The 13978-nt window shown below is 37.2% G+C and overlaps 1 protein-coding gene across 1 annotated transcript in view; it reads right to left on the reverse strand.

Annotated features, from left to right (window-relative positions):
• Nucleotides 1–7664, reverse strand: part of atosa (atos homolog A) — a 50357-nt gene extending 42693 nt beyond the window's left edge. Inside the window, exon 1 of the mRNA XM_051869883.1 lies at nt 6845–7664. Within this exon, the coding sequence (XP_051725843.1) occupies nt 6845–6956 (112 nt within the window). The 5' untranslated portion in view covers nt 6957–7664. The remainder of the gene's footprint in view (nt 1–6844) is intronic.
• Nucleotides 7665–13978: the final 6314 nt, after the last annotated feature.

Genomic DNA, 13978 nt, shown 5'->3' on the forward strand with positions numbered 1-13978 from the left:
TGACAATGTAAGCTAAAACTATAAAAATAAAAAAGACGATTGTCACAGCCCAACATCCTTTTTATTTGTAAATACATAACCACAGGAAAGAAAACTGTGCTCGTAAAACATTTCATGGGGTCTTTAAGGAGAAAAAAGTAGTCATGCATTCATGTTAAAATTTTGCTAATACCGATAAGTTAATAATTATAGTAATGTCAGATAACGATAAATGGCTGATAATAAAATTCTATGCCATTCTATACCATTAAAATGCTAAAAACTAAATTTTTAAATTAAAATTATTTAGTTTTTAAAACTAAATTTGACTAAATTTTAATTTTTTATTTTTTCAGTCAAAAAACAACAACAAAAAAAACTTTCCATTTGAAATAGCCCATCTAATCTGTTGAATCAAACAGTCAATTCATTGTACATTAAACTTTAGCATTTGCTTAAGGTCGGCATGAAACAAAAGTTGCACTAGTCATTTCTTCACTATTGTAAAGTATGAAATGGCTTCACGAACAAGAAAAAATGTAGGGTGGGAACACAGAGAGAAAGGCATACAAGGTCTGAGGTAAAATTAACATTAACATGACAATAATTTGAATCTAGCTTTTGTAAAAACTATAAAGCAAAACATAAATGTGCCAAAAAAGTAAACGACTAGTATTTCCAATGTTGACTAGCAGCAGCAGTATCATTTAGTTGACTAGTCGACCAGACTCACACATCCCTAGTTATTAAATTATTGGTGCCTTTAAAAATTAACTGTAAGTGAGCATTAGATGATGGCAAAGGTAATCTAAATGTAAAAACAGAAGAAATAAGCATGCTTAATTTTATATCCCCAACACTGGCCAATAACCAATAATGTCTCATGCATATTTAAAAAAAAAAAAGGTGAATGACAAAGACTAGGCTGGGTTTTGCCAACTACCTTACAGTATAATAATCATGACACGTTATGATTCATACTGTGATGCATCATGATATCATAGTAGGACTGCACTTGAAACTGCAGCAAATACACAAAAGTCACCCAGCATGTCTGACAGAAAGTCAATCTGTGGAATCAGTCACTGTTTGTTTCACTCACTGTACAATGTGGCGACAGTGAGAAATGCAGATGTCAGATTGTGTGTTTCTGCTTCTTCATTACGAACACTGCATGAATGTAGAAGACATGAATAAAAAACATGTTAATTCTTGGATCTAAAAGATTGGTGCAATATTGTGAGAAAAAGAATCACGTTACATGATCGTATCTGCACTGCACTAGCTATATGTCAGCCAGCTAAATGGCATTCATGTTCTCAAAAAGGGCAAAATCTTGATGAATATAATTATTGATGATGGAACACAAATGCAAACAAGATGACACTGCAAATGCAAATGAGATGCCATTCATTTTGTTTGCATAGCTGCTTTTCTGTCCATACAGGTCCTACTAGCTGAGGTATTAGCACAGTCGAGGTGCTCAGGTGTGGTCGGGTTGTGTTTACGTATACAGCTTGTACATATTCCAATAATAGAAACGCCCACAGTGAGTGTTTACACCAACAGAGAGATGAGCTACAGGTCCAGATGGCCCCCTCGCTTCACGCTGGCTCTTCTGTGTGTGCAGCTATTTAGGTGAGAGTGCTGGTCTAGAAACAGTTTCGCCTTTCCTGAACCTTCCCTTCATCATGCTGAACCAAGCCACGGTGGTCGTCACTAAAGATCACAGCCACACAGGAACTGATGTCATCACGCTTGCCTGCCCCCCAGCTGAAAGAGCAAATGATCATGTGAGAGAGAGAGGTTACGTAAGTCTTCTGACTGTTTCCACACTCCAAAGACAGAGACTGTGGAGAACAGTAGAAATACGCCTCACTTGGGTGAATCTCATAAAACCTGTTAAGGTCATGTTCGAGTTACATTTCACCCAAAATTTAAAAAAAGATATAAGAATGTATATTTTTCTAAAAGATTACACAATTTCTATTACACAATTCATTTACTGCAGTGTGAAAAAAAGGTTACATTTAAATTGTAAAATATTTATACATCACAGAAGCATTTGTTGCACTGCCTTTAATTTACGATCATTTAGATTTCTTAACTATAGTATTACTATTGTATTAGTCCCGCCCCAAACTCACACCATTGGTTGAGGCAATGTTGCTATGTTGTGCTGCTCAAATAAAAAGATTACAATTTTATTTGGTGCAACTTTTTTTTTTTAAATAATGTCAAAATTTATTCAAAATATATATCTTTTTTATTATTATTACTGGTTGGAATAAAAATTGATTGCTGCAATTAGTTATCACAACTTGAAATTCAACATTAGAACAAATAATGTGTTGTTTCAACTTAAAAAAAAAAGTGTTCGTGTTTGACTTAAAATTATAAGTTTAGTTAACTTTAGTTTTAGTCATAGAGGTATGTCATTTCCTTGGCAAGCAAGGTTTTATGGGGTCGCGTTGCCAGTCCGACGCCCAACCCTCCTCCTTTATTCGGGCTTGGGACCGGCACTGTCAGAGTCATGGCCGAATGGCGAACTGTCACGGGTCATGGCCGAACTATCACGAGTCATGGCCGAACTGTCACGAGTCATGGCCGAACAGCTGCTCAGTATTGGCCAGCTCTGGTCATGTGAGCAGCATGACGCATGCTGCTCTGCAACGAAAATAGCGTAGCAGTATGACAGGGTACATACAAATTTGTTATAAAAAAGGTTTTTTTAGCAAGGGTGCAATGTTGTTGCTGCCTATGTGTGGATCAGATAACCTCAGATTTCATCAAAAATATCTTAATTTGTGTTCCAAAGACAAACGAAAGTTTTACGGGTTTGGGACGACATGATGGTGAGTACTTAATGACAGAAATTAACCCTTTAAACTCATCGATACGTTGTGGGATGAAGCCGCAGCCACTACAATGGATAGACGTTGATAGAGAAAACTTGTCGCCCTATGTGCTCGTGAGTATGGGAGGAACTAAGTCTAAGTAAGTAAGTAACTTTAGTTAAGTTGGATTTTTAAGTTATATCAACAAATTTTAATTGCAGCAAAAAAAATAATAATAATAATTATAGTGAGGGGCCTCATTTATAAAGACATGCATAGAATGAATGTGAACATACAATAATTTCTGAAATTACTCTGTGAACGATTTATAAAATGTCCACTTGTGCTGGGCGGTATACCAGTTCATATGGTATACCGGTTTCAATTTCGAGACCGATATGAATTTTTCAAAAACCGCCATACCGGTGAGTAGCTGAAACAGCTGCTTTATCTATTCAATGGCCATGAAGCGCAATGTAGAGCGTATAGAGAGCGGACTTCTATTAACTGCATACCATTCTTAAACTAATGGAAACAACTTTATAACACAACAATAAATAACTCATAAAACTAACTCTCTTTAATACTGCAAATACCATGTATAGCCATATGATTTCCGCGATGCAGAAAACACGGATGAAATCACAGAATCCAGTCACAAATAGAACTTACTGTACAAAGCGGGACATCACAGAATTTGGCAATTTTTGGATGAATAAATCAAAAGTCGGGCTGTACAATGAATCAGATATCGATACGGACTAGTGTTATTACTATTAGTTATTAGTTATTACTATTGTACAATAGAATGTACTTCGATTAATAGATATTATTATTATTATTATTATTATTATTATAATAACAACTGTTTATTAAAACACAAACTCAAAGGTCTTCGTTGAAATGACAGAAATTGCACAATAAAATGTAGCCTACTTATTAATATTAATTTAATTAAATAATTAAATTAATTTGGTTACATTTCAACTAAATTGTTAGCTTTATGAACTGATTTGATTAAATTTTTATTTGTCCTCACAATGTTTATAAAATATATTCCCTGTACTGCTGACCGTAAAATATGCCAAAATAAAGGTCCTGGAAAAAAAAAACATGACATACCATGAAACCGCCAGAATCTTAAAAAAAAAAAAAAAAAACATGATACAGATTTTCGGTCAAACCGCCCAGCACTAATGTCCATATATACAAACTATTTGTTTTAATTATTAATTTCAGTGAAACTTATCACAAAGCAGATCAATGCATATCTACTTATCTTTCTTTACATTTTAATAAACAACATTGGATTTTTTTTTTAATTACTGGTATATATGAGCCCATAAAGTGTGTATGCATGCTCTTCAGTTGGCTTATACATAAGAACATTTTCATGTCAATATTTGCCTTTTTGAAATCCCAATTTGTTCCTCAATTTTAAAACAGGATGATATTCATGGAATTTAGGATCAAACCTGTATGTGTGTTTTATAATTGAGGCCCCTGGATATGTTTTCTAGATTTAAATTTATTGTATAAACTGCCTATAAGCTTTTTTAACAATGTCTGATTCTCCTACAAAGGATTTAAACATGGTTGATGATGAGCTCTTCTTTGGTGACAATCTATCCCTGGTAAAGCAAAACAAAAAAGCAAACAATGTGCAAACTAGCAACCATTAACACACCTAAATTCCCACTGCATTGAGTACACACATGCTCGCACCACCCAGCTCAAGGGAAACTGTGTCAAAACCAACAGCTGTTCGACTTCAAGGCGAGACACTCCGAAATCTCCCAGCTGACTGCAGTAGGCCTGCTCCAACTGGTTATTCCAGAACTCTGACAAAAATATGACATCATTTCTCCACGGTACATGTTTCCACATGGCCTTCACAACTCAAAGTTCCTGGATCTACTAGTAGCTTTCCACCTCATGATATCATGGACAAAGACTGTTTTATATCACACAAACAAAAAGAAATCTAAATGCTGAACTGAATAATTTTTAATGGGTGTCATTTTAATCATGGTCAAGAACCTGTGTTATCTCTTTAAAAAGTGCTTACAGTTTTAAAATAACTCACCTAAGAATGACAATTCTGTCATGTTTTACTAAGAGAAAATCCACTTTCATAGTAGCAGAATGAACAATGTTCAAAACCTCTGTTTTTCACAAAAGAAAAGGAATGACATGGTTGTGTGTCAGCGATAACAGAATTTTTTTGGGGTCAGCTACCCCTTTAACAATCTATTCCGATCAAATGGTAACAAGCGCTGGACCAATAATGCTGAGCAAAGATAAAAAAGAAAACGTGTTTGTTTACATGCCAAACAAGAGATGTTTATTGGTGTCAGCTCCAGACGAATTGATTTTCAGCCGTGATAGAGTCCAAAGGAAGCCACATGATCCTGTTACATGTCTGAGTTTATTGCGAGTGTCACCCTAGTGCCAGAAACAAGAAAGAACCACAGAATCCCTGCTCAAAAACAGAAGTCTTAAAAAAGGAAGCTACTTAATGAGATATTCCAAAAAATGTGCAAAGAGTTTGGTGTATTGTTTTGAAGTTCTAGTGTAAAAAGGAAAGAAAGCAACTAAGCAAGAGAGAGTGCTGGTGGAACTGAACAACCTGCTATTTTCATCACTGGAACAGTATGTTCCAAATAACAATAGCACAGAAGGGATGTCATATCTACTCCAAAACAGTCTTTTGACGGTAATCAACTCTCATTCGAAGAGCCAAACAGACCCAAGAGGTCTCTAATCCACTGAGAGAAATCCAATAGAGGGAAATGACTCTGAAGACACCAAAGGAATGCAGCCAGCTCATTCCATTTTTAAGTATATTTTTGTAACAAAATTGTGATCCAACAAAAACATATCTGGATAGTCAAGCCTGTTTGTTGGCTTTTGTAAATTGCCAGCTTTGGCTGCGGCAGTAGGGGCAAACCACATTCACGGGGGCCAAATTACATCCAAACATGACTCCAGCCTGTCCAAACATGGAAGCTTAGAAGCAAGAGTACAGCAGTTAAATAGACCATCATCTACATATAGTAGCTATCAAACAATGTGCTGTCACATTTCAAAAAATTAATTGCTTAGTGAACCCTTTGAGTGCAGTATACATTTCTTGCAGTTTTCTCTGGAAGAAGAGGGACAAAGCATTGACAAACATATTGGGGGAAGGAGTGAGGACAGGTAATGTCATGCAAATCTAGGCTAGTGTAATGCTAGTCACTTTTTCAGCTGTTATTCATCTGACTTATTAATTTCTCAGAAAGAAATAACTCACATAATGTTTATGTTTTAAACCCATACCCAACAGAAAACAAACCTACCCCCCCCCCCCCCCCCCCCCCCCCCTAAAGCAACCCCATATCCAACTAAAACAAATCTTATATAGACAACCAAAACATATGTAGGCCTACCCAGCAAAAGCCTACCTGACCAAAACAAACCCATACCCAACAAAGATACATACCCATACTCAACAAAACCAACCTGTACCCAACCAAAACAAACCCATACTCAACAAAACCAACCTGTACCCAACCAAAACATACCCATATCCAACAAAAACAAATCTTTGCCCTCTCAAAAATAAAATATCTACACCTAACATAGATATTTTAACATGTATGTACAAATTAACGACATGGTCAGTTGCGTTACAGTGACTGTAGAGAATATGGATCACGCTCTTATATAACAGAGTGGACATTTCTGAAGAGTGTGAAGGGTAGAGTGTATGTCAGCGGAAAAAAACACAAACACAACATACAGCACAGTGAGCACACACAGCTGATCTAGGACGCTTTGTTCCATTCAGAAAGCGACGTCTATAGCATTTACAGCGACAAAAAATACAGAATGATACATCTGAACATTATCAAAGCACATGCATGAAACAATGAAACAAACACACTGCAGCGCCGTGACGTCACGACCCACAGACCGATGACATTCAAACACTGTAATCACGCAAGCATTTTCTTTCTTTTTTTTTTTTTTTTTTTTAATCTTACCTCTGTCAGGTTTCATGTTGGTCACAGACACCGTGATCCCCTCCAGGATGCCTTCAGTCCGTCTTCCGTCTTCAGATCTTTGTTTAGACTTTAAAACTCGTCCTTTAGACATCGGTTAGCTATCGATCTGTCACACAGCCATTCGGATATCAATAATTTGAGCTGTACGATCAAACGTAGATCTATACGCCACTGTATGTTAGAGTCCAGTGGTCTGATGAACTAGTTCACCAAAACACCAGCGTTCTACTTAAATAAGCATGCAATTATCATCTCTCGTCTCTATCTTGCTAAATATCCCAAACCTCCGCTGCCAGTCGCCTCATTGCCGATGCCAAACGAGCTCCAGTACCAACAGTCTCCTGTGCCACTGATCTGCTCAAATTAAAGCCATATGAGACGCATCGGGATCGCCTGGATCATCATCCCCAAGCCTACGGACAGCTAGATCAGACCCAGGACAGGTAGATGAGATACTAAAAAGGAACCACCAACATCATCTCCTCCAGACTGGAGAAACGTTACGTGGCGGTGATGACTCTGACTAAAGCCAACAAGAAGTGGCTCATAGCTCTAAACCCCCTTCTCGACCACTTAATCATAAACCCTCCCTATAAAAACAGAACAATACTGTTGACGGAAGGACTTGATTAAGTGAGACAACTAGTTCAACAAACTGTCTATATAAAGCCCAGCGATGACGAACCCTAAACAGAAGTTTACGAGCTGTCTAAACGATATCTCGGAGATTAAATGATCAGCAGGGACAAAGCTCATGTTCTCTCTCTCCCCCCTCTCTCTCTGCTTGTCAAAACAAATGCAGGAGGACAGCCTCTAAGTCATGTGTCCCAACAACAGCTCGTCCCGCCCCTAGACTGTACGTCACTTCCGCCCCGCGGCACTGGCTTGAACTCGTTGCTGCGGCAACGCGTGAACATAACCCACTTAACACTTTTAGCTTTAAGGAGGCCCACTTTTGTTCACGTCTGAAATGTGTGTGAACGCTTGACAGCAAAATGTGGCTCGACATTAACACTATAAAACCTGACAGAGCCTAAATAATAGTCAGATTTTTTTAATGAACCTTCAGTAAACACATAAAAGAAAAACTAAAAAAAGGTTGCATGTATTTTATGTTTTGTATCATGATACATTATATGGCCCATATAGTAGGCCTGTAATAAAGGTAGTGAGAATACCTTACAAAAAAAGAATTATAGGCTACTCAAGACCTCAAGTATTGGCTATTTTCCCAATATAGCTACTTCATGTAATAAGTATACTAATATCAATGTAGCCTATAGAGACAGAGCGACACGCGTCATAATCTGAAAACCACGCCCACCGGGGGGGAAAACAATCCAACCGTCTCCATTGACTTTGCATTGCGTGAGGCTGCCTCCTTGTCATTTCTGACTTATAACAAAAAACAGAACAATGTCTAAAAGCTGCTATGTGACAAGGTGTACAGAAAACAAGCTAAAAAAAAAAAAAAAAAAAACAGAACCAAAAACCCAGAAGTTTTTATAAGCTGTCGACCCAAAAAACGAGCGTTTAAGGACTAAAAAGTGGATACAGGTGATTGAGACAGAGAGCGACATGTCATATTACTATGAGAACTACGCCCACTGGAGGGTAACATAATCAGCGACAGGAAAAATAATATATAAAACCGACATTTGGATATTTGACTTAACAGTGACAAAAAAGTTTACTGCACACGTAGGCTTACTGAGGTATACTTGGCTTCTATGGTTCGGTAGCTTATAAAAACTTAGCTCTGGGTTTTTTAGCTTGTTTGCTGTACACCTTGTCACACAGCAGTTTTAAGGCATTGTTCTGTTTTTTGTTATAAGTCAGAAATGAGAAGGAGGCAGACTCACGCAATACAAAGTCAATGGAGACGGTTGGATTGTCCCTCAAGCTCTCCCCCCCCCCCCCCCCCCCCCCCCCCCGGTGTGGGCGTGGCCTAAATGCGCTCTGTCTCTATTTGTAGCCTACCATTTCAATACTTATTTGGGACTTAATTGTCCCATTTTTTATTTAGAAAATATACTTTTAAGTGTACTTTAAAGTCAGCATGGAACAGTTGCAATATAGTCTTATCTTCCCTGTTGTGACTGAAATTTGAGTGAAATGGCTTCTTGGACAAGAAAAAAAGTAGGACGAGATTTGATTTTGTCCATCAGAATTAATAGAATTGTTGGGTGGTTGCAGTTTGCTATTGGTCGATCTCATGTGATTGACAGGTTGTCCCGCCCTCGCACCAGTAAACATGTCATCAGAGAAGACATGTTGCTACAAGAGGGAGGGAAAGTTATTTTGATTAAAAATTAGAGGACACATGAATTTGAAAATACTAATAATAAGATTAATAATAATGTGCTAAATCATTTATACTAAATACTGCAATATTCCATTAAAAATAGTCAATTTTTATTTCATATGATGACTAAGTGTAACTGTAGTCATTTTGAGTAAGGTATAGAACTACATAGGCTAGTTCTTTAGTATTGCAGCTATACTATTTAGTATACTCATAGGTGTAATTTGCGGGTGGGACATGTCCCCACCACTTTTTGCCAAGGTCGATATTGTCCCCACCACTTTTTGAAACATCTCACTGCACGAATGTATACTGATAAAAAAGAAACATCTCTAGTTGATTAGCAATTCATTCGTTTGTGTTAAATAATAGGCGATCTGGCGCTTGGATGTGTTGTTTTTGAAATCATGTTGAGTGCTCGTTGCCGCTGTTATCAGTGGCCCAACAGTTTTCTCTTTGCGCTCTTGCAGTGCGCATTCTTCACACGGACAAGCGCTTCAATCTATCACTTAATGCTGTTGCGGCCAGAGACTCTATTCGTTCCGATGAAATCACAAACAAAATGCACATAAACGTGTCCCTGCTCTTGATACACAATCACTGACAGAACATCTTTGGATGTTCATTAGAACCCAGAACCTCTGGCATGCTGAACAAAAGGTTTACCCCTCGTCCATCAGGACAATCTAATGTTAAATTTTGGATCAAAGTATTTATTGACTAATATAAATGTAAATACTTTCGAGACTCACAATATATTGTATTAGATGTAAGGACGAAACTATCATAATAAACATGAGGTCTATGTCAATAAATTACTACATACATTTTTAGTTTTGCCAATAAGTAAAAATTAGTTATAAATACCGTTGCAGCGATCTACTGTTCAGGAACATCCTGAGAGCGATGTTTAGATGTGCCGCGAGCTTTCCTCAACAACAAAATTGACAGCGGTGAGAGCAGCAGTTAGAAAGCATCTGATCATAGCAATGTGGATATGTTTGCACAAGATCTGCAATTCACTGCCATCATGTCGACAGATGAGGTAATTAATTAATTATAAACTGTTATGATAGTTTGATTATAAAGTGTATAGACTATGTAAATCTGGCTATGTGAGACTTTTTTATTTGCATGACACATTGACATTACAGAATAGCTCTTTCGGCATTATCTTGAACATTGTATAAACATTAGCTTCATCATGTGTCATGGAACGGAAAGAGGCTCTCGGGAGGGCGCATAAACGTCACATTCTTTTCATTTTCCCGGCAAAAATGGCCCGAGTTCACATAAAAATCAGTCTACATGCTTTCATGGACAACTTAGGAAATCGGGGAAGTCTCGTTTTTCAGGGGTTAACACATTGGAGAAAAAAAAAAAAAAACTACTTTTCTTCAGTCCAGTATATACTCATCTTAAATATTAATATTAATACTATTATATTCATATTTAATATTTAAAAATATTAATATGTAATATTACCAACAATTAACAAGTTATTGTTACGTTTTAAGCTTTAATAAAAATTATGGTAACACTTTACAAGGTTCAGTTGTTAACATTAGTTAATGAACTAACATAGTTAATCATGAGCAATACATTTGTTACTGTATTTGTTAATCTTTGTTAACGTTAGTTAATAAAAATACAGCAGTTCACTGTTCATGTTAATTCACAGTGCATTAACTAATGTTAACAAATAACTCTTGATTTTAATCATGTATTAGTAAATGTTGAAATTAACATTAACAAAGATTAATAAATGCTGTAGAAGTGCAGTTCATTATTAGTTCATGTTAACTAATGTAGTTAACTAATGTTAACTAATGAACCTTATTGTAAAGTGTTACCAAAAGTATTAGATATTAATATACAGCATATACAGTATCTCACAGAAGTGAGTACACCCCTCACATTTTTGTAAATATTTTATTATATCTTTTCATGTGACAACACTGAAGAAATGACACTTTGCTACAATGTAAAGTAGTGAGTGTACAGCTTGTGTAACAGTGTAAATTTGCTGTCCCCTCAAAATAACTCAACACACAGCCATTAATGTCTAAACTGCTGGCTACAAAAGTGAGTACACCCCTAAGTGAAAATGTCCAAATTGGGCCCAGTTAGTCATTTTCTCTCCCCGGTGTCATGTGACTCATTAGTGTTACAAGGTCTCAGGTGTGAATGGGGAGCAGGTGTGTTAAATGTGGTGTTAGCGCTCTCACTCTCTCATACTGGTCACTGGAAGTTCAACATGGCACCTCATGGCAAAGAACTCTCTAAGGATCTGAAAAAAAGAATTGTTGCTCTATAAAAATGGCGTAGGCTATAAGAAGATTGCCAAGACCCTGAAACTGAGCTGCAGCACGGTGGCCAAGACCGGCGGTACAGCGGTTTAACAGGACAGGTTCCACTCAGAACAGGCCTCGCCATGGTCAACCAAAGAAGTTGAGTGCACTTGCTTAGCGTCATATCCAGAGGTTGTGTTTGGGAAATAGACGTATGAGTGCTGCCAGCATTGCTGCAGAGGTTGAAGGGGTGGGGGGTCAGCCTGTCAGTGCTCAGGCCATACGCCAGACACTGCATCAAATTGGTCTGCATGGCTGTCGTCCCAGAAGGAAGCCTCTTCTAAAGATGATGCACAAGAAAGCCCGCAAACAGTTTGCTGAAGACAAGCAGACTAAGGACATGGATTACTGGAACCATGTCCTGTGGTCTGATGAGACCAAAATAAACTTATTTGGTTCAGATGGTGTCAAGCGTGTGTGGCTGCAACCAGGTGAGGAGTACAAAGACAAGTGTGTCTTGCCTACAGTCAAGCATAGTGGTGGGAGTGTCATGGTCTGGGGCTGCATGCTACAGTTCATTGAGGGAACCATGAATGAGCAGAGCATGATCCCCTCCCTTCAGAGACTGGGCCACAGGGCAGTATTCCAACATGATAACGACCCCGAACACACCTCCAAGATGACCACTGCCTTGCTAAAGAAGCTGAGGGTACCTAAACCCTATTGAGCATCTGTGGGGCATCCTCAAACGGAAGGTGGAGGAGCGCAAGGTCTGTAACATCCACCAGCTCCGTGATGTCGTCATGGAGGAGTGGAAGAGGACTCCAGTGGCAACCTGCGAAGCTCTGGTGAACTCCATGCCCAAGAGGGTTAAGGCAGTGCTGCAAAATAATGGTGGCCACACAAAATATTGACACTTTGGGCCCAATTTGGACATTTTCACTTAGGGGTGTACTCACTTTTTTGGCCAGCAGTTTAGACATTAATGGCTGTGTGTTGAGTTATTTTGAAGGGACAGCAAATTTACACTGTTATACAAGCTGTACACTCACTACTTTACATTGTAGAAAAGTGTCATTTCTTCAGTGTTGTCACATGAAAAGATATAATGAAATATTTACAAAAATGTGAGGGGTGTACTCACTTCTGTGAGATAAGTGGGGTCCGAACGTCAGACACCACTTTGAGAATCTGGGATTCAAAATCTATTTTATACAAAAAGATGTCAAATTATGAAATATTTAAGATTCTGCACTATTTCTAATCACACAAGCAAATAGGCTATGTGAACTCCCCAGATTTTCTTGCTTCCATTTAAACACAAGACGCTCTTTGGAATCATATCATGGTGAACAACATGATTTTCAGATTTTGGACATAAACACACCAAATTCTTGGATACTCTTTTTTCAACAATTTGGTCACATAATTCTTTCCACACTACTATTTAGTAAGGAATATAGTACAAGTGCTTTTTGATACAAGTGAATGTCAGCTGAATGTTATCATGTGTAATCTATTAAATTTAATCTGTCCCAGGGGTTCAGGCCTCATTAAAATCTCTCGACTGTCTTTTCCTGTTATTAGATAATAGCACACAGGTCATGGGTGATTGATGGAATAGAGATTCCATGCATAAAAGAACAAAAGAATACTCAGAGGATCAAACTGACCTTCATTTTTCATTTTTTTTTCACTGACAGATATCAAGCACAAATCACATAATGATATATAAGGCTTTTGATTTATACACTAGTTTTAACACACTCTCTCGTGATAAAAATATTACCATAGTAAGAGCCCACCAATCAAATGATGGTATGTAACATAGGCTAATATGACTTTGGATTCCTATTGACAAATAATGGTGTAGGACTACAAACAGGAAGAAGACCAAGTAGTTGAGATCCAAAATGTTTAGCCAAATAAGGTCAGAATTGCATAACCTCTTGTGATTGAAGTTTCTTTGTTTGACACAAGGGACACAGGTTTAATAATAACAGTTGTGTTATGCCATCTAGTGGTCTTTATGTAGAATTACAGCTTAGAGAGGTTGAATAAATATATTGCATTCCACTTGACAGTTTACAGCTTTCTATATAATGCAGAAAATCCATATAATTGTTTCAGAGAACATAAAACCTTATAAAATGTTCAGTGTTAGGTTCTTCTTAATGGATCAAATAACATAAGTTAGTTGCAAATATAATTTATTATGAATGTTGCAACAAATAAACCCAATGGGACCAAAACGACAAAGCAGTAGACAGAATATATATATATATATATTTTTTTTTTTTTTTTTTTTTATGTCACTTTTTACATTTTGGCTGTTAAATGAATTGTTTTATGTTTTTTTGTTACCCAAAAGCCATAAAAACATTCCCTCTCCATTTGGCTACAGTTATCATTATCATGAATCCTCAATAAAGTTATAGCATATAAAACACACCACAAATAATTTTTGTGTTGTTTTCCAGTACAATATTTAAACATCTTAAAAAGATGAATTTACTT

Source organism: Ctenopharyngodon idella, chromosome 18 (genome assembly GCF_019924925.1).
Source record: "Ctenopharyngodon idella isolate HZGC_01 chromosome 18, HZGC01, whole genome shotgun sequence".
NCBI classification, from domain to species: Eukaryota; Metazoa; Chordata; class Actinopteri; order Cypriniformes; family Xenocyprididae; genus Ctenopharyngodon; species Ctenopharyngodon idella.